This window comes from Callospermophilus lateralis, chromosome 5 (genome assembly GCF_048772815.1).
Source record: "Callospermophilus lateralis isolate mCalLat2 chromosome 5, mCalLat2.hap1, whole genome shotgun sequence".
NCBI classification, from domain to species: domain Eukaryota; kingdom Metazoa; phylum Chordata; class Mammalia; order Rodentia; family Sciuridae; genus Callospermophilus; species Callospermophilus lateralis.
This window is the reverse complement of record NC_135309.1, coordinates 7,946,679-7,968,709: the sequence shown is the minus strand read 5'-3', so window position 1 is coordinate 7,968,709 and position 22,031 is coordinate 7,946,679. Positions and strand designations below refer to the sequence as shown.

Genomic DNA, 22,031 nt, shown 5'->3' with positions numbered 1-22,031 from the left:
TGGATCGGGGCTGGAAGACCAAAGAGGGCAACCTTCACTAGACATAAAATCAGGGGTTTTAACTGGCATTTTAGCTTGGCCATTTCCTACATCCTAATGTCCCTGTAGCCATCAACTCCAACACAGTCCCTTTAGGATGGTAATAAATTACACCCATCAACATGGTGTTCCAAACCCCACCCTTGCCAGGGACCACCACACTTTGCCTGGGAGAGGCCTTCTTTATATCTGTGTCCCACCATCCTGTCCAATGCCACTTGTCACAGACCAAGGAGCTCCACTGGGATGACAAGAGAAAGGACAGCATACCTCAGTCCACTCACCAGCGGAGGCCTCGGTCCCCACCCACTTGATCTGGGCACAGAGATGCTTTTCAGTGTCACTGTAATGAGTATGACCTGATTCTCATCAGCTCCTTACTGTAAATGTCCAAAATCATGGCCGAATATGTTACCAGAGGTGCAGGTGATTAAGTCAGAGGGCAAAAGATGGTGATGTTGTGAGATCAACCCTTCTAACTGGAAGGAGGATGCCTCTTCACCAGCAGCTTCCTCAGCGCCACCTTCATATCCTTGTTCCTCAGACTGTAGATGAGGGGGTTCACAGTAGGTGGCATTACAGTATAGAATACCGAAAATAGCAAGTCCAGAATTGATGGAAATTGTGGCAGGGGCCGTAAATAGGCAAAAAAGCCAGAAGAGAAGAATAGAGTCACAACAAGGAGGTGAGGCAGGCATGTGGAGAAGGCTTTGGACCTACCCGCTCTAGAGGGCATCTTTAGCACAGCGGAGAAGATGTGAATGTAAGAAATATCCATGAACACAAAGCATCCAAAGTCCAACAGCAGGCTCAGCCCAATGACCATTAGCTCCCCAATGTTGTAGGAGCAGGCCAGGGCCAGCAGCTGTGGGACGTCACAGAAGAACTGGTGAACATCAGGAGACCTACACCTGGGTACGGAGAAGGTAGCCGCTGTGTGCAGGATTGCATTGACACCTCCACTGACCCAGGAGGAGGCTGCCATCTGCATACAAGCTCCATGGCTCATGAGGATCTCATACCTGAGCGGGTGACAGATGGCCACATAGCGATCATAGGACATGACTGTGAGTAGGGCTACTTCCGTTGTGGCAAAGAGGAAGAAGAAAAAGACGTGGGAAACACACCCAGGGAATGAAATGGTGTTGGAATTTATCAGAGAGTTTGTGATGGATTTGGGAACAGTGATGGAATTGAGGCACAGATCCAGGAAGGACAAGTTCTTTAGGAAGAAGTACATGGGGGTGTGCAGCCCATGGTCCTTGGTGATGAGGATGAGGATGAGGAGGTTCCCAAGGAGGGCAGCCAGGTAAGCCATCAGGAACAGTGCGGCGTGCAGGATCTGGAGCTCCTGGATGTTAGAGAAGCCCATGAGGAGAAAGGAACTCCCAGAGGTGAGGTTGTCCATCTCTCTGGATGTCCTAGCATTTACTATGAAAAATAGAGAGTGTGAGCTCAGGCTTCACCCAAAGGCTTCACTCTTCTGTTTTCCTAATTCCCTTCTTCTGACTCACCTGTGCATGGATCAGGAAATGTGAGATGACCTGAAACTGACACCAGCAAGCCTCCATGAGGCTATTTGAGCACCGTGTCCACACTCTGTGCATGATGGAAAAGGGAGGTCAGCCTAGTCCAAATCATGAGACTGTCATCTAATCTGCACGAAGGTCTACAATCCATACCTGACTCAAACGTCACATACTTGACACTAAAATAGAAGAGGCAGGGGCTTTGGAGCCATCAGTCCCAAATGCAAATTTTTATTGAGGCACTTATTAACACTGAGACCCCGAATAAATTATCCAAACATCATTTCCCTCAATTTACAGTGTAAATTTTTCCACCTGGTCTCTGATTCATTTGAATAATGCACATAAAATATCTAACAGTTTGTGAACAAGAAGGTCTTTAACCCATACTACTTCTATATGGATTCAGCCTTCCTTCATTATGGCAAAGTCAGAAAAACATTGAAAATGTGAAAACAATAGAAAAAATACTGAGTATTGCATCTAGTTGCATGTTATTACTTTGAGCTACTTTACAGTGCTGGAGGTTGTCAACTATGAAGATCATTCTTGTTCATTGAAACAGAACTGATTCAAATTCTCATGTAGTGCAGTAGGTCGCTGCTCTATGGACCATGTCATTCATGGTCCACATTCTCTGTAAACCCCATCCTGCTCCATTTGCCTTGAGTGTGACACTTTGATTTGTCCTCTGAACCACTTGTGGTGTCTTGCCAGTCCCTCCTTATTTAATGAGCTAGACCAAATTTTGTCCTGCACTTTTTCTTGACATACAGTATCTGTGCATGTCTTGGGGCACAGTATGAGTGATATGTAATGATGGAGTCAAAGTAACCAGCATTTGCTTCTCTCCAACACCAATCACTTCCATGTGTTGGGTAGGAACATTTAGACTCTTCTCAGTATTTTGAAATATGTTACAGACTGTTGAAGGCTAAGGTCACCCTACTAGACACAGGAAGACAACACCACATGTTCTCAACTATTTGTGAAAACTGTAACACTGACCTCATGGAGAGGCAGGTGGAACAGTGTCACTGAGACAGGGAAGAGTGGGGAGGAGTGGGCCCAAAGAGGCAGGAAGGGCAGGAAGACACAGTCAGAAGGAATTCATTCTGGGTTCCATAGCCTGCGCTTGTTTTATATTCACATGAGAGTCTTGATTTTACTGTCTGTCTATCTATCTATCTATCTATCTATCTATCTATCTATCTATCTATCTATCTATCTTATTCAGCACTTACCTGGATAGCAATTCCTAATATTCACAGCCACACTTCATGAAAATACTTGATAGATCTTAGGGGAATAATGCATCAGAGACAGACAAGAGAAATGCAAAGATGCTCTTCATTTTTTTGTCGTGTCATAGTTTACTAAACCCTGCTGCTCTGTAGCACTGATCTGTTTACTGTAATATCCACACTAATTTCTTGCACATACGGGCCTTCTTATCCTCCCCCAAATCCTCAAAGTGGTTGCCCTTGTCTTTCAGGCAACACTGCAGTGAATCCTAGGCAGTTGGGGCACCAATTCCCCCCTTCTGTTCAGAACCACCTGCTGGCTCTGCTTTCCCCTTTGGGTCAGTCTGGGTGCCACAGCCTTCCAGCCTCACCTGTCAGTGGAGGTGGGCTGCTTGTCACCAGGCTGAGGGTAGGAAACACCTGCATGTCTCCACCAAGCACTCTCTCTCTTCTCGTTTGCTTTTCTGTTCCTTCCCATGTCTCAGAGGAGGAAAGGCCCTCTCCTTCACAGAGCTGTAGTGCAGATTGCACTGGGGACACTGATGCTGTTTTGCAAAGTGAGTTTAACATCCACGTTTCCAAATGTGTTCTGAGGAGCCAACCTAGGCAGGATCCCTGTGTGAGGGCTAGCAGCCACTCCAGGGCTCCCCCTTGACCAGTTCCTAACCCAGTGCTTATTTGGTGAATGCCACCAATGTTTTTCCTGAAAAATGCTATTAATCATTCACACCAAGCTTTTTGTTTTGTTCTTGATAAAACTTCTGCACTTAAAGACTTTTTGCCTCCTGCCTCCTAGATCTACTGAATCAGAAACCCTGGGACAGACCCAGGGCAGGAGTAGTGATGCCCACTCAGATGGACGTGGCACCTGCTAGTGCTGAGGCTTTTACTGGAGACCTTCTCTCTCTTTTTTTTTTCTTAAACATATTTGTACCCATCACTTTCCACTTTCCTTCTGTCTCCTGAGTAAACACAGACTTACTCTGTCGTTTCCAGCTGTCAAAATAAATTCTCAGCAAGAGCCCCTCTTCCTTCTGGAGATCCAGTAATTTATCTCAAAACTACTATGCGGGAATTACATTTTAATTCTCCAATAAGTGATAATAGAATAATTTCCTAAACAGTACCTGGAATAAGCATGTACCATGGCACCCAGGGGTCCAGGCAAGGGCAGGCAGCAAGTGTGTCATGAGTTGGGAGGAAACAAAGGGGATCTGGTGTAGAGAATGGAGGAAAGGGGAAGGTCCTTCAAGCTCTGCTCCTCCAGGGTATGTGCTGAGGCGGAGGTCTGAGAGGTGCTGGAGGAGGAGGTGGGAGCTGGCGAGGACGAGTGGAGGCTGAGAGAGGAGTTCTCACCTGTCCTGCCTCAGCAAGGGCACCAGGGCCTGCCGCAGGCCACAGAGAGGCGCATCCCTCGCACAGCTGCTGTCCACATTCAGCAACTTGCCAGCTGAGAGTTTCGGGGACAGGGAACCAAGTGAGGATGCTAGTTTTAAGAGCACAGGAGGGCGCCATCTCAGGAGGTTGGCAGGACAGGGTCATACCAGGTGGGAGAGGGAAAGAGAAAGCACAAAATAAGGAGGAAAAAAATGCAGGGAAGGTCATATGTGCTCTTCAACAGGTGAGGGAGAACAGAGGGCAGAACAGAGAGCTGGCTGCAGAGCCCTGGGGATGAAGTTCTCCCATTTGCTCCCAAACTGGGAGGGAGTGAGAGGGACAGTCCCTGCTGGCCTCATGGTGTCTCTGCCTCTTTCCCACTGGCTCCCTCTTCCTGACCTAGCTGTCCTGGACCCAGGGCTGTAGGAGACTCCTGTGCTAATGGGAGACAGAGTAGCAGGGCTGCAGAGTGTCCTTGCCTCAGGGAGGGTGAGCAGCAGCTTTGGGTACACAAGTGATTTGTCCGTGCTGCCTTGATTAATGTAACATAAAACGTCACAGCTCCTTCTAAGAACTTCCTGGCATTGCTGATGTGTAGTTAGAAGGGTGTGCTTGGGGAAAGCCTTCCTCTGTCCCTGGAAGCACCCACAGCCTGCCCAGGGCTGGTGCCCCTGGCTTTCCTGGCTGGGCTCTGAGTGGAAAGGAAGACGCCACAGTGCCTTTGAAAGCATGCATATACCCACTCATCTTTGATCACCCAACATATTTGGAAATTATTATAATTGTATCAATTCAGAAAGACCAGCAAAAGTAGATTCTAATTGGAATGAAGTGGCGGCTTCTTATATTTTTGGAAGTTTCTGAAAATATTTCTGGGCTCCAAAATAATTTTAATATATACTGTTCCCCTTTTCAATATGATTAACTCAGAAGTTGGCTCCTAAGGTCCATGTGAGGAGGATGTGTCCAGTTAATGGAGCTCACCCTCCTGGACTCTGAGCTCCCTGTGATGGCTGCTGTTCCTTTTTTTCAGAGTAAGGGGGCTTGGGAAGGTCTACATTGTGGAAGGCTCGCCAAAGGCAGAACAATTCAGTTGAAGAAATTCACTACTGGGAAACTGAGATCCTGAGTGCTTAACCTCTACCAGCCATAATCGGAGTCTTTCCAAGTGTTACTATAATTTATATCTATGCTAAGATCAACCTGTAATATGCCACATAATAAGGTACATATTTTTATAAATATGCAATTTGCAGTGGTATATATACATAATACTTATATCTTTATAACAGGGAGGGAGTGCCATGCAGGAAACCTGAGCACTCAGCCCACCTCACATAGCAGGGGCAGGACCTGAATGCAGGTGGCCAGACTCCACAGGACTCTCAGTGTCGATAACTTACCTGCCCCCAGATGCCTTCAGGAACAGCTCTTTTTTCCTGAAATTGAATAGAGAGGCACTCTACCACTGAGCTGCTTCCCCCATCCTTTCTGATTTTGACTTTGAGACAGGGTCGCTGCAATGCCCAGACCTCTAACTTGCATCCTCCTGCCTCAGCCTCCTGAGTGGCAGGCCACCTGTGTCCCCAGCCATAAAAAAGTTTGAAGAAGTGACCTGGTAACTGGGCTCCTCCGCAGTGTGCCTCTTGTCCTGAAAACAACTTCACATCCCAGCTTTCTGTTCCTAACCCACATGCAGTATATCAAGCCTAGGGTCTGGTGTCAGGTGGCCCCAGGGGTCTCCTCCACTCCATCTCCCTGTGGGCAGCCAGGAGGTGGGTTTAGCATGTGTTCTGACTTCCCTGCATCACCTGATGCCTCTCCTGAGCTTCAGGGCAGACCCAAGGAGCACAATCCAGACACATGGGTGCAGCTAGCCTTCACAAAAGTGACTTACATCTGTGGAGAGCAGCCAGGTAGGAGACAGTGTAACCCTGGGGCCTGTTCAGCAAGGGGTGCAACCCCAGGGCCAGGACTGCTACTCACGCTGCTGCTGCTTCACAGGGATTCCCTGAGTAGGCAGGTAAATACCAGGGGAATAGAGCCAATTAGCCACCACACTGTCCCTTGTTGGAAAGGAACTTCGCAGGAAGTGCCTCCTTCACTGCCTCAGTGGCAGCACATCTCCAGACTGACTACTCAGGCTCCTTAATCAGCTGTAATGATTCTTCCCTTTGTCCCTCTTCTTTATTGGTCCCTCTTAGTTATGTATGACATTAGGATTCATGTTGACATAATTATAAAGGCATGGAGTGTACTCCATCTTCACTCCCTCTCTCCTCCCTCCCCTGCCCCTTCCTCTACTCTGCTGGTCTTTCTGCTCTTTACTTTTGGATCTCACCTATAGGTTTACTTATGGGTGTTTGCATGATCATCCATGATCCTCTGTGATACATGTCACTTGTGCTGACTCTGCCAGGAGCTGAGTGTGATGGTGAAGGATAGTGTCTCCAGGGCTTGATAAATGAGGGTCCCCGAAATGATTTCAACCAAAGTTGTCAGAAATTATGATCATTTCCATAGATTCTCAGGAACCATCTATACTTAATATTCCTTGAGTTTTCTGTATCTGAGCTTTTGTTCACTGGTATATGAGAGTCTGGCTCTGACTTGTACTCCTTTCTCCCACACAGTAATGGATATTTTCTCTCCTTCTAGAGAGCATGTGCGATCTAATATCCTCATACTGGTTACTGTTTGGAGAAGTCCTACAGACAGGTGGACGTAATGCAAACTAGTGTGCCATCAAAAGAGGGAACACTTAGCTCAGGGGCATCTACAGTCTTTCTGGATATTTAAAAAACTGAATTTGAATGTGAAAAAACAGGTTCTAATCATATTTATTTTCCTGAAATGTCTTTTTAATATTTTTGGTCATATCACGTTTTTAAATCCATCTGAGTGTTAATGCAATTAATATGTTAAAAGTCAAAATATGTTAAAAAATTCTGTCTACCCACAGAGAACCAGGTTGACCTTCTAAAAAGAACACCTTACTGTGCTTTAAGGCTTTAGGTAAAGCCCCAACAGGGTGGGCACTATTGACACAGATGGCAGAGTGTCTGCCTAGTGCCCCTCTGTACCACCTTTGTCATCCTTGCTCCTGGGTGCAATGAAAGCTCCATTTCAGTGAAGTGGATCCATATAGAAGGGGTTAATTGTTTTCCAAACACATAACAATGGTTTTAGATTTATCATATTTTGCCAGAATTATTAATTAAACTAGGGGAAAATTTCTTAGTAAATACTTGTTTTCTTTAATGTTCTATAAATCACAAGGCTCTAATTGAGAAATTTTTATTTCTCAATTTATCTTTTCCTTATTTATCTTTTCCCAAGAACTTTTTTCATGATTTTTGTAGATACATTTCAAATTGTTCATTTGCCAATTAACAACTCTGAAATGTATGTCATCTCAAAAATAGAGGGAACCAGATGCTATATATTTCCATTATTTATTCTTAGAAATCGGCTTCCCATCCTTTTCTGCAAATGGGTATACATAGTCCTTAAATAAAGAAAAAGGACTTTGCAGAAATCTTGTGATATGAAAATAAAGCGGTCATCCCCAATTATTCTGGATGCTGTGTTAGCCGTAGCATCCTGGCACCATTTATTATATATATTTGAAAATATTGTCCATTTATCTTTTTATTCCATTATTTAAATCTGAACTATTTTAGTATTGATAGGAGGCAATAAGTTGTCTCACACACACACACACACAGACACATACACGCAAACACACACACACAGTCACACACACACGGACACACACACACACAGACACATACACGCAGACACACACACACAGTCACACACACACACAGACACACACACACACACACTCACACACACACACACAACCCTGGGATGTGAGGGTAAGCATGACATCGACCTTGTCACCCAGGCCCTTTCATACATACAGAGGCAAATGATGATTCTGGCTTCATTGATCCGATAACAGGAAAGTGCTCTGGGCCAAACACCAGAGTAATCTGTACTGAATCCTCCAGAAATGAGAAGCCAAACCCAGCTGAATGTCTCTATCCACCTCACTGTGGGACTGCACTATCTCTCTATCCACCTCACTGTGGGACTGTAGTGTCTATGTATGACTTCATCACCATGTCAGCACTTTATGTTTGTGTAGCTAGAGTTCATGAATGAGACGATCCTAGCACAAACACCAACAGATATTTTGAGTGTGTGATTCAGTTTTAGGGCTCTACACATTGTAAGCAATACTATATTCTAATTTCTACAAACTTTACACTTTCTCAAGTGTAACATGAAACTCATATATATGTGTCAAGATTTATTCTACTGGATAAGATAAAAATATGTCCTGACTAATGAAAAAGTAATGATAAAATTTATTTAATACTAATTTTGATAGTTTTTATTGTTGTTGGATCATTTGGATTTTCAAATTTTATGGCCATTCAAACATAAATATATTGCAGTAAGTAGATATATATCTTATTGTATAATAAAATTTGACAATGGGACTGGGGATGTGGTTCAAGCGGTAACTCAATCGCCTGGCATGCTCAGGGAGCTGGGTTCGATCCTCAGCACCACAAAAAGATAAAATAAAGATGTTGTGTCCACCGAAAACTGAAAAGTAAATATTAAAAAAATCTCTCTCGGGGCTGGGGATGTGGCTCAAGTGGTAGCGCGCTTGCCTGGCATGCGTGCGGCCCGGGTTTGATCCTCAGCACCACATACAAACAAAGATGTTGTGTCTGCCGAAAACTAAACAATAAATATTAAAAAAAAATTAAAAAATCTCTCTCTCTCTCTCTCTCTCTCTCTTTAAAAAAATTTGGCAATGATTTTCAATTTTCAGGACTCATATTTTAATTTATTTATTTAAATTAGTTATATATGATAGTAGAATATACTTATGCACTTTGATATATCATACATAGATGGGATACAATTTCATTTTTCAGAGTGTACATGTTGCAGAATCATATTGGTCAGGACTCATATTTTTTATGAACCCAATGTTTTAATTGGATTGCATTGGTCAAGAATTCCAATGTACATTAAAAATAATGATGTAGTAAGCATCTGAGATTATTTTTAATTTAACAGAAATATTTTCAATGTTATCTAGTCCTCAAAATGTTGCGACTTTTTATATATAATATACATATCTATATGTATTTGTATATGTATACATATAAATATTATATATATATATTTATATACATATATATATATATATAAAATTATATATATATATATATATATATATATATATATATATATATATATATATATATATAAAACCATTTTCTTTTGGGTGGGTACATATATATTGGAGTAGAGAGTAGTTAGCAGTTAGTGCAGAATTTAGCAGCTTTCTTTACAGCATCTAAGAACCTGATCATTTGACTTTTATTTATAGATCTAAAGTAGTAAATATGAGTGGATTTTATAATATTCATGTCTCTCTAAATATGTTGGATTATATCTGTGTATCACCACCCATCATATCAATTTTAGATTTTAGAGAATTGCTGCTCTTATTTTATTAGAGTCAAGTCTATGATGTATACTAGAGATTATCCAAAAAGCAGACTTCAAAGGATTAATTAATGTGTGATGCTTCCCAACTAGTAAACAAACAGCTTCATGGTAATTTCAGAAGTAAACTCCATTCTTAACTCCATTATGAAGATGTGAATGTGCAGAGGAAAACATGTAGTGAAACTTACTATGGATATGCCTGTTTCCAGATATTTGCATTTATTTATTTATTTTGAGAAAAAGAAGAAAGAAGTATTGCTTTGCTAGCAAAGGAGAAACACAGGAGACTTCTGTCCCAAAGGCTGTGACTCTCTTGATCAGGAGGGTCAAGGGATTTCCCAGATATTTGCATTTATTAAGAAGCAAGTCACTGAGAAATTGTGTATTGCCTAATGTTTCCAAAGGGTTACACCAAGATCAAGGTACATGAGGCCAAATAATTAAAGATGCAAGTAAAAATCAATTGATTTGGACATGGAAAAATCACAACCAAAAAAATAAAAATCCATGAACATGCTGTGTGAAAAGATCAAAAGAATATTTTAATCTCTGGTGAAACTTGCATGCTCTCAGGATATGAAATGTACATTTTAAACATATACTTCTTAGCCAGATGTGGTGGCACACTTGTAATCCCAGCTCCCTGGGAGGCTGAGGCAGGGACCATGGTCACACCATGGGAAATGCTGGTGTTATCAAGATGTGATGTTCAGGGCAGGTATAAAAAGCAAAGTAGGAAAATGCTGGCAAACTTGTGGAATGTGTCTTCAGACATTGCTTTCATGAGTGGATGGCAGCAGTTTCTCTAAAGTTAATTCAATGTCCTAATAAGTCCCATTTCTATGTATTTATAAATAATATGAAAACTGATCCTAAAAAGCTTTGCTTGTATGCAAATATCCACAGCAGCTTTGTAAACAGAGACTAGTGCCCATCCACAGGTGAATGGATAAACAAACTGTGGCAAAACAGACAAAATCAAACTGCCGCAACAGACCCAATTTCACAGGCGCAACAGTAAACAAGCCCCAAAGAAAGACAGCATGCTCCTGATGCCATTCATCCAGTGCTTCAGGATGGGCAGAGCGTGCTTCTGGGGACAGAAATCAGAACACTGGTCACCTTGGCCTGGGAAAGTTAGCTGGACATTCCCACTGGGCAACATTAGGTGTGATGGGGATGTTCTGTGGTTTGATCGCATCATCCTTTTGCTAGGTCTAGAGGGGTCACCTCTAGATGTACAATGTACAATGTACAATCGACTTTGCCTATAACTGACATCTCCCCACAGTGGCTGTGCTGACTTCCATTTCCCAGCAGAGCATGGGGCCACGGGCTCCTCTGTGTCCACATCCCACCAGCATCGTTGTTTGCTTGGTTGTTTTGATTAAAGCTATTCTGACTGGGGTGAGAAGGAATCTCAATGTAGTTTTATTCACATGTTTCAAATGACTAAAAACATTTAGCTATTTTCATATATTAATTGGCCATTTACACTTCTTTTGTAAGTGTCTAGATTATCTGCCCACTTGTTTTTTTAATTACAATTGAATTTAATTAAAAATTATATCAAATTTTTATTGGTGCATCATAATTATACTCACAGTGGGATTCAACATGCCATGCATTTGCTCATTTTTTAAAATTAAATTACTTGTTCTTTTGTTGTTACTTTTCTGCTTGTGTTTTGTCTCTAGTTCTTCACGTCTTCTAGGATGGATCCTGCCATTGCAGAGGTCTTTTGCTTCCTTGGTGAGGTTAATTTCTAGCTATTTTTGTGGCTAATATGAATGGGATTATTTCCCCCAGGTCCTTTTCCAACAGGTAAACTTGGGTTGTACAGCAAAGCTACTGGGTTTTATGTGCTGATCTTGACTTCCTGCTCTGCAGGGTTTATCAGTTTCAACTGTCTTTTGGTGGCACCTCAGGGTTGTCAATGGACTCATGTCATCTGGAAGCAGGACTAAAGTCACTTCCTCCTTTCCTGTGTGTGTCTATCTTTCTCTTGCCCCACTGTTCTGCCTGAAATATTAAGTACCATATTAAAGAGGGGTGGTAAGAGTGGACAGCCCTGCCCTATTCCTGGTTCTGGAGAAACTTCTTTCTGTTTTCCCGCTCAGTACCATGTTGTCCATGGGTTCATCCTGTGCACCCTTCATGTGGTTGAGGGGTGACTCCTCTAGACCTAGCCTTTCATTGATTGCTTAGGACTCAGACCATGTTCCATCCTCTGTCTGTAAATGTTGATTTGATTAATGTGGTCAATAGTGTTTTTCAGATCTGTATTGGATTATTTTATCTGCTGAATTTATTAATAACTGACATAAGGGTGTTGAAGTCTCCCAATAAAATTGTGAATGTGTCTATTTCTCCTGGAATTTTAGTAGTTTTTGATGTCCTTGTGTCTGGGGTATACAAATTAAGGAATTTTACATCTTCTTTGCAAAATGACCTGTTTCATATATCTAATTCTGTTATTATTCCTAATTACTTTCATTGTTCCAAAAGTCCTTGTCTGAACTCAACACAACTGACCAATTTCCTTTGTTTAGTTTTAGCAAGGTGGTTCTCTCTCCATTTCTTTACTTTTAATCTACCAATATCTTTATATTTAAAGTGATTTTTTAATAAGTAAGCATATAGTTGATTTTTATAATCAACTCTGAAAATTTTCATCGTTTAAGTGTTCTGTTTTGAACATTTATATTTAAAGTAATTATTGAAAGAATTAATTCAACTTCTACAATGTTTTTAATTCTTTAATATTTGCTTTTTTATTTGTCTCTTCTTTCTGACTTTTTTTTTGTACTGGGGATTGAACTCAGGGGCACTGGACCACTGAGCCACATCCCCAGCCCTATTTTATATTTTAATTAGAGAAAAGGTCTCACTGAGTTGCTTAGGGCCTGGCTTTTGCTGGGGCTGGCTTTGAACTATCAATCCTCTTGCCTCAGCCTCTTGAGCTGCTGGGATTACAGGCCTGCACCACCACCCCAGCTGCTCTCTTTCTTTCTTTTTTTTTTTTAAGTATTTTATGTGATTTAATTTGTCATGTCTTTTAGCATACTAACTATGTATCTTTTAAAAAACTTTAGTGGTTGTCCTTGAATTCTAACATACATTCTATCTAACTTAGGTCCACTTTCAAATAGCACTGTGTCACTTTTTGTGCTTGAGAAACCTTAGAGAATTAAGTAACTCATAATATTCACCCAATAACTGCCCAAACAGTACCGTTGTGGGAAAAAATAGCCTGATTTATGTTTATTTGAATTTTGAAAGGTTTCTAATCATCTCATTCCCCAAATTGTGATTGTCAGTTCTGCATGTCACTGCATGTCATCCTATCATGTAGATCACAAGGAAACTCTTTATTTTATTTTTAATTACCTTGATGTTATTGCAAAGAAGAAGCTGTCAAAAGCTAAACCATGTTTAAAATCAGATTATTGGGTCTAAGCTTCAAGCTCAATGGTGGAGTATATGAATAGGTTTCCATTTCCTTTTTTACTTCTATTTCAATATGGCTTTACTTTTTCAACAATTTCAAATTTCCAACTTTTTTTCTCTAAAACTAGGGCTCATTTGTTTTGCTTACCAGATTATTTACTTAGTTTCCCCATTTTCCCTTAATTTTTTCACCCATGAGATCGCATTGAGTTATTTGATCTTTTCACAGTCACATTTCTTAACACCCTCAGGCTGAGCCTACACATGTCTCTAAAGCTCCAATTCTTCTTTTTAGTGGACTTATTCTCCTTCATATTGACACTGTGCACCTTTTATAAAACTAAAATAGCCATCTTCTAAGCCCTGCAGACTGATCTCTTAATCAATTAGCACCTGCAAAAAAACTAGATGATGAAAATCCATGCTACATTCACATGCTTCCTAAGGATTTTTAAATATAAAATCCTAATTTTCATAATAATTGCTTGAGGTAATAATGAGAAATTCCACCTCATATATGGGAAAATGGTGTTTATACAACTATGCAGGATTATATAACCAGTGACTAATGATAAAAATATTATAATTTAGGAGGAATTAAACACTAGTGTTTTGGTTTGCGTTTGCTGTTTTAATTCAGAGGAAATTCAGTGCACCATTTCTTTTTGTTACTTCTCTTTTCAGTTTAAGCAGGCAAGTAAGATTTGACAATGTAGAGTACTTTCCATATTCTAATATGCTTCAGATAATAAATGACCATGAATTCTCATCCTTTTAAAATTAATAACAGTTACATTCAGTTACAAGGAGAAAACATCATGGCTGAATACAAAGTGAGACTATGATCATAAGGAAAAGATCAGATAAGGACAGTAGCCTAATTAAAAAATCAGGAGAAAAAAGTGTGCTACACGTCATGCCCTGATAGAGCAGTGGGTACCGGGATATTAGCACTTAGTGGATGTCAGCTTCAGTGTTATTATAGGTGAGGTCATGGCAGCGAGGAACCTCTCCTCAGAAGTGGAACTACACATCATGACTGCTGGGCAAATCTTTGACTCAGAACCTAAAATCCAGTGGAGCATTGATGGACAGTGAATGGATGGCCACCACAGGAAGACACTAAAGGTGGCCAACACAAAGCATGCCATGGAGCAGCTGGAGTGTCCACATGATGGGTTCTGAAAGCTGGAGGAGATGGAAGCGGCCACCTGGTGACAAGCTGTGGGAACCAAGAGTGATCGCCATGGTCTCCAGTATTCACACAACAGGAAACAGAACCAGTAGAGAGGAAGGGTGGTGCAACAGGAATCCATGCCAATAGGTGTTTGTCAAATGCACCAAGAATGTGAGTGGAAAGTAGAGTCTCTTCAACCAGTTGTGCTGGGAAAACCACACAGTCAATGTAAAGAATGACAGATGCTTATCTCTCACCATGGACAAAAATCAACCTGAAATTAATCAAAGACCTAAGACCTGAAAGTACGGGTGAGGGTTTGGATCTTTGAGCATTTTGTGTTTTTTAATGCCCAGATGCTGGTTCCACATGAAATACGTGACAATGTCTCAGAACCAGGAGATAAGATGATATCTGGATGTCAGTCATGCCCTGCTGACTGCAGATTAGCATTTGCTTAGAAGAGAAGAAGTGATATTGAAAGTCCAAGTTCTGATTGCTCCATGTGGTGCTATTCACAGAGGATGAGAATGCAGAAGCAGTCCTGGTGCCTTCAGTGTGGGGTGTGTTCAGGGCAGCTGAGAGAGCATGATGTAAATATGCTTCAGAAAATGAAAGGTAATGGAAATCATGCTGAAAATCTCGATGTTTCAGAATAGATATGGCAAGAGTTCCTGAAGGATTTTTGTTACTATAGGAGCATGTAATATCCACGTGTTTAAGGAACTGAATAGACACTTCATGGAAGAAGAAATACAGGTGCTCAATAAATATATGAAAAAAATGTTCAACATCTCTAACAACTAGATTAATGTCAATTAAAACTACACTGATATTCCATCTCACTCCAATCACAATGGAAATAATATTAAGAATACAAGTAAGTACAGTAAATGTTGGTGAGGATGTGGAGGAAAAGATTCACTCATACATTGCTTATGGGACTGCAAATTGGTGTGACCAATCTGGAAAGCTGTATGGAGATTCCTCAGAAAATTTAGAATGGGACCCATTTGACTCAGTTTTTCCACTCCATGGTATATATTCAATGGATTTAAAATCAGCAAACTACAGTGATACAACCACATCAATTTTTATAACAGCTCAAATCACAATAGCTGAACTATGGAACCAAAAGATGAATGAAGAAAAAAATTCTGGTATGTATATACAATGGAATATTGTTCACCCTTAAAGACAATGAAATTATGGTATTTTCTGGTAAATGGATGGATCTAGAGACTGTCATGCTACTTGAAACAAGCCAATCCCCCCCACAAGAGGCCAATATTTTCTCTGATATGTGAGTAATAAACACACAATGAATAGGGGGGTGAGGGGCAGAAGAGAAATACAATAAAATAGACAATGGGGAATGGAGGGAAGGGAGGGGGATAGGAAAAGTAAAGACAGTGGAATGAGTCTGACACAATTTGCCCTGTACACACATGAAAACAACACAGTGAATCCACCATCTTGTACATCCACAGAAATGGAATCCTAACTAGAATAATAGATATTCCAACCTTGTATAAAAACATCAAATGGATTCTACTGTCATGCACCACTGAAAAGAAACAATAAATTTTAAAAAGATTTTTTTTTTCTTAAAAGGTAACCTCTCAATGATGAAGAAAGAAGACAGCAGGAAGAGGAACCAAAAGAGTAGTTTAATTGTGTACCAGGGATGGAATTCTAAAGATTTCCCAAAAGGAAAACCAGATAAAATAATGGTGGTGGAGAAGGACAGAATCCTGCTTCAGCACCAAGGCCACCTACCGACCTCCTTAACCTGTTCTTTCTTTAGGAAAAAAGGGTGCTGGGAAAGCCACTGAATTGAGGACATATTGACTGTAGACAACAATATCCTTTAGAAGGATAAAGGTGAAATGAGAATGGGTTCTACTCTTTGGATGTCTAATCAGAGGATAGGCTGAATAGTAGAATCAGGAATGGTCAGGCATGCCGATGTCTCTGGCTGGGCACAAATCACGAGTCTCCACACAGCTTGTAGATTCAAACAGCAATTCTTTATTCCCGAACTCACACCGGCCGTCTACAAACACGCTCTGGGGGAATCCACGTTCTCTGCCCAAATCCACTCCGTTCTCTGCCCAAATCCTCTCCTGCCTAAATCCACTCCGCATGGGCTTCTATCTCCCAAAATATACTGTCTGACCCTAAGCACTCAAGAGGAACTCAGCAGCAGGATACGCCCTATTCTAAAGGGGGAACACCCTACTCTCCTATTATGCTAAACTTCCCTATTCTAAAGGGGGAACACCCTAATCTCCTATTATGCTAAACCGCCCTATTCTAAAGGGGGAACACCCTAAACACGGATCCTGCCCTGGTCCTTGAGCAAGGTCACCTTTCAGAAGTCCTTCCACTAGACAGCATGGGAGTAAGCTGGCAAGGAATTTGTCATACCTACTTGGCTGATGGCTCCCAGCATCTCCCCCCTTCTGATTAATTAAACAACAAGTAATGTGGCTTAAGGACCGTGCCTGGTAGGTTGTCCAGTTCAACATATGGCTCTTACCCGTCATTGGAAAACTGACCTTTAGGCGTCAGCCTCCTGTCTTAGGTTGATACCAATGCAACTGGATCATACCCGTCACTGACTACCGGTCCAGCATACAGCCATACTTGTGGATAGGTCTATGCACCAGTGGGGGGGTGAGGTTCTTTGCCTCACCTCTGTTGGCCCCCAAATTTGGCCTTGGTGCCAGTGGGGGAGTGAGGTTAATGTGGCTTAAGGACCGCGCCTGGTAGGTTGTCCAATTCAACATATGGCTCTTACCCGTCATCGGAAAACTGACCTTTAGGTAACTGACCTTTAGGCGTCAGCCTCCTGTCTTAGGTTGATACCATTGCAATTGGATCATACCCGTCACTGACTGCCGGTCCAGCATATAGCCATTGGCCCCCAAATTTAGACCATCACTAGCAGAAGGGAGGAGGATACAGAAATGCCACGACACCAAGCCAATTGACAGTTCCTTTGGAAAAATTGCATCATTGGTGACACCATCAGCAAAGATCACTGGTGACACCATCAGCAAAGATATGCCAGCATTACCACAATTTGCTGCACTAAACGTAGTTACATAGTCCAGGCAAGTTCTGTAAGCAGTTCAAAGTGGAGGAATCTATCAATCTGTCCATCTCCTCCCAAAGTCCATTGCCTCCCAAAGTAAGTTGACTTCTTGCTTGAGCATACTTGTTGAGTTATATTCATTGGGATGAAGATAGGAATTCTGGCAATGATGCTAAAAAGACATTATCCTGAAAAGAATTATTAAATATAATGAAAAGGAAAGGTGAAAGTAAACAAACAGATCTGTTAACCTCCTTAAAAAACAATCCTTAACAGCTGTTTACCTGATTTAAATTAGTAAACAAGCAGATCTGTTAACCACCTTTAAAAACAATCCTTAACAGCTGTTTACCTAATTTAAATTAAGCCATTTAAATCACGTGAATAAAAAAAAAAAATTCGGATCCATTTTCTCATGAGCGCTCCTCATATATGAAATACGCACACACAGACATACAACACAAAACACAAATGTGCAAACAAACGTACAACACATAAGATAATAATAAAGGCCTTGTAGCTTTACCTAGGTGAAATCTCCATTGCAATGTTTAAAAACTCTATAGTCAAAAAAAATAAAACTGATCAGAAAAACATTAACCTAGGTTTGTGTGAGCTCAAAAAATAAAAATAGAACCTTATGATGTGGGAAAAATGCAATAATAAAATAGATATTGAAAAAAGCATCCTTGTTAATCACTGTTGCAGATGTAAGAATGGCCAAGCTGGAGTTCTGGATATCAGCTGTTATGGATTTGAGTCAAATCATCTTCTTTTCGATCTGTAGAAATCGTTTTAGTTAGTCTTTCTGGAATCCAAATTGGCTGCTGTTCTCCCTGTGGAAACACACAAACAGAGCCCCGACTCCAGACAATCACTGGGTCTGGACCTTTCCATTGTCCTGTTAGAATATCTTTCCAAAGAACTTTAGTCTTATGTACATTTTTTGGATACATATGTCTTTCTGCAGCACTAAGTCCTGATGAATCCAAATTTTAAAAGTTTAGAGTAAAAAGGGTTATTTTAAGTTTATCTTTGGGGGATATATACCCCTTTCCAATTCCCTTTTTGCTTTAATAAGCACGTTTTAATTCTATCTTGAATGTCTGTATCTAATAGTTGTCTTAGCTTTTTGCATTTTCTATCTGAAATACCTTTACTTGACATTTTCAACCATTTTCTATCTTATTTCTATCTTCTAGTTTTCATTTAAGGTTTGTACATACACCCTTAGTTGCTTTTTTTCTTCCTAGTTTTCTTTTGTTTCCTACTTTGTGGGTTTAAAATTCTTGTCTTCCTACATCTTCTCTATCTTCCTACATCTTTTCTTTTTACATCTTCTTTATCTTTTTTTCTTTTTAACTTTCTATACTTCTGTCTTTAAAATTTTTCACTTCAAACTTTTAATCTTCTTTATCTAAATATCTTTTATCTTATTATCTTCCCATTATCCTGGGTTTTTTTTTTTCTCCTTCATGAAGGCATCTTAACCACCTTCAATTTAACCTTTTAAAGCCTTTTAATTATCATCTATACTGTACTTTTAAATGTACTTTTTCACTACCTACCTACAGCTTCACTATTTTAAACGAGGCTTAGATTCTGTTTAAATCGCTTTCATGTTAGTTTACATGGCTGCCCTTCAACCAAAGGCCTTTTTTACTCCATTAAGAAGCTTTGTCTCAATCTGCCATGTACAAATACCTTTTTTTTCTTTCTTTCTTCCTTTCTCAAGCTTTTAAAGTAAGTCTAGTTTCTCAAAATCTTTTTAAATGGCATTTTACAACTTTTTACTTTACCACACAGAGATTATCTCATCTAGAAACATTTTTTAACCTTCCATATTAAAATATATTTTCACATCTTTAATCTTAATCTCTATTTTAGCCGTTAACCCTTTTTATAAATTCACATTCTGAAATAACCCTTATAAAAATTTCTGATTTAGACAAATTACTCCACTTTAAGAAGATGAAAGACTTTCATGTTTTTTATGATACTATAATACTGTAATTGAAACCTAACTGAAACTTCTTATACTTATTGTATATAAATTACACCTGATAGAATCTTAACACTTAGTAACCTTGTTTCAGCAAAGACACAGACCAAAGCAATATTAAACATTTTCCATTCACCAATTTATGAAAACACACATAATGATTAAATATATTACCTTATGGAACTTAGTAAGTAAAGAGTACTTGATTTCATATTTAGTGGTTGATATTTTAACACTCTAGTTTTGTAAATTAATCAGATGTCTGTAAAAATCAAGATCTTAGACAAGCGTAGTAAACAGAATTAGCCATCTCTTTCTTGTTGAAGAAAAATTCTTCTACAGGATACCATGATGGTCCCATTGATATATTTAATAACTCGTCTTTAAAAATCCATGGGCTACATTTTTGTATTGTATCAACATATGCCCTAATTGTTCTTGGTTTTACTGGGGTGCCTTTTTTCTCTAACAATTTCTCTTCCTCGGAGGTGAACAACTTCAAACCTTGAGTTAACCATTTTCCCCAGTTTGCCTGAGAAAGTTCTAGGAACAGGCAACTTGAAATAAAAACAAAATAAATCAGAACAAGAACACATTGTTTTTTGAAATGCTCACCCATTCTTTCACACTCCTTCAGGGGCGAGTAATTTCACTTACCCCCAAGCTTCAGGCGTTCCGCGTAAGAGCCACCAGATGCCGATGTGTCTGGCTGGGCACAAATCACGAGTCTCCACACAGCTTGTAGATTCAAACAGCAATTCTTTATTCCCGAACTCACACCGGCCGTCTACAAACACGCTCTGGGGGAATCCACGTTCTCTGCAGTTTGAAATAGAAGGAAAGGAATAATTAGATTGTAGACAGATTAAAAATGTGGTCCTTATGTTATATTCAGGGAAATGATGTCAAGAGAAAGATAGAAATTCATGATTAGGGGCCACAGCATGAGAGTGATGATAAAGATTTGAGAATACCATTCAAGAAAACATCAGAGGAAAAAAAAACATGAATTCTTACAGATATACTGAATGGAAGAAGAATTATTTAAAAATGATTTTTTTATGGTACAATCTGAAGAAATCAAGATTTGTATGTTTCTGTGGTGGAACTGTATGTAAGACCATTGAAGTAAAGGACCTTCTGGGGAGAGAGGAGAAGCAGCAGGTGGTGGGTGGGGACATCCACAGGGGGAGACTCAGCGGGAGAGCAGGGGAGGGATGGAGGAGGTTGTCTGCACCCCCTGGGCATCAGACACCTGGACCAAGGCCAGCTGTGCAACACCCAGCGCTCAGACTCCGCTGGCAGCTCAGCCTCTGCAGTGCGACCTTCATGTCTCGGTTCCTCAGAGAGTAGATGACGGGGTTCAAGGAAGGGGTGAGGATGGAGTAAAAGACGGTTGCCAGGCGACCCTGGGTGGCGGAGTACTGAGATGCAGACCTCAGGTAGGTGAAGCGTCCACTGCCGTAAAACAGGAGGACTGTGGTCAAGTGGGAGGAGCAGGTGGACAAGGCCTTCCAGTGGCCGTCCCCCGAGGGCATCCGCAGGAGGGTGGAGAGGATGCGGATGTAGGAGAGGACCGTGAGGGCGAAGGAGTTCAAGATGATGCAGCTGCTCACGGCAAAGCCCACCTCCTCCCTGGGGTGGAAGTCAGCACAGGAGAGCCTCACGAGAGCAGGAATGTCGCAGAAGAAGTGCTCCACTACGTTGGGCCCACAGAAGGGCAGAGAGAAGGTGTTGATGGTGTGGAAGGCAGAGTAGAGCTTCCCGCCCACCCAGGCCAGGACCACCAGTGCCCAGCACCGTCCGTGGCTCATGATGGTCCCATAGAGCAGGGGCCTGTAGATGGCCACACACCAATCATAAGCCATGGCTGTGAGCAGAAGCACTCAGCTGAAGCAAGTGTGAAAAACATGTAAAGCTTAGCCACACACTCGAGGTAGGAAATGACCCCAGGGCCCTGTAGGGTGGTAGCCAGTGCCTTGGGGATGGTGACCGAGATGTAGCTCAGGTCCAGAAAACACAAATTCTTCAGGAAGAAGTACATGGGTGTGTGGAGGCGGCTGTCTGTAAGCACAGCTGTGATGATGGACATGTTCCCTAGGAGGTCAAAGGCGTAGACCAACAGGAAAGAGACAATGACCACTGGCCTCCCCTTCTGGGATGTCTGAGAAGCCCCTGAGGATGAAGTGAGTCACTCTGGTCTGATTGGACATTTCTCCCCCTCTGAAGTTGTGTTCAGATGCAGTGGCCACAGATAGCTAAGAGAAGGTCAGCTGGGAATATGTCTAGGGAGGTCCTTTGTCTACAGAGGTGCATCTTCTCTCAATGGAAAAACATCCTAGAAGCAGCTTATATGAGAATCATAATCCAGGAAATTTGATTATTCTGAGGAATCACTCTGCACCTGTCCCCCAAGTCAACTGTTCTGATCACACTGCAGGAAAACAGTGTCTCATGGAAGAGAGGAGAGGAGGGGAGGGAAGGAAAGCAGAGAGGAGAAGATAACAGAGGAGACAGATGTCTGACAATTTTTCCTCCCATTCATTGTGGGGGCTTCAGGTAAGAGGTCTCA

At 41.1% G+C, this 22,031-nt stretch overlaps 1 protein-coding gene and 1 pseudogene across 1 annotated transcript; both read right to left on the bottom strand.

Annotated features, from left to right (window-relative positions):
- Positions 1-514: 514 nt before the first annotated feature.
- Positions 515-1,447, bottom strand: LOC143400218 (olfactory receptor 14A16-like). The gene has a single exon (XM_076857529.1). It carries the CDS (start codon positions 1,445-1,447, stop codon positions 515-517), a length of 933 nt encoding a protein of 310 aa, XP_076713644.1.
- Positions 1,448-20,706: 19,259 nt separating this feature from the next.
- LOC143400217 (olfactory receptor 5AR1-like) lies at positions 20,707-21,672 on the bottom strand (annotated as a pseudogene).
- Between the last annotated feature and the right edge of the window lie 359 nt (positions 21,673-22,031).

Coding starts and splice junctions, on each gene's coding strand:
- LOC143400218 (XM_076857529.1), bottom strand. CDS start 1,447: ATGGACAACCTCACCTCTGGGAGTTCCTTTCTCCTCATGGGCTTCTCT.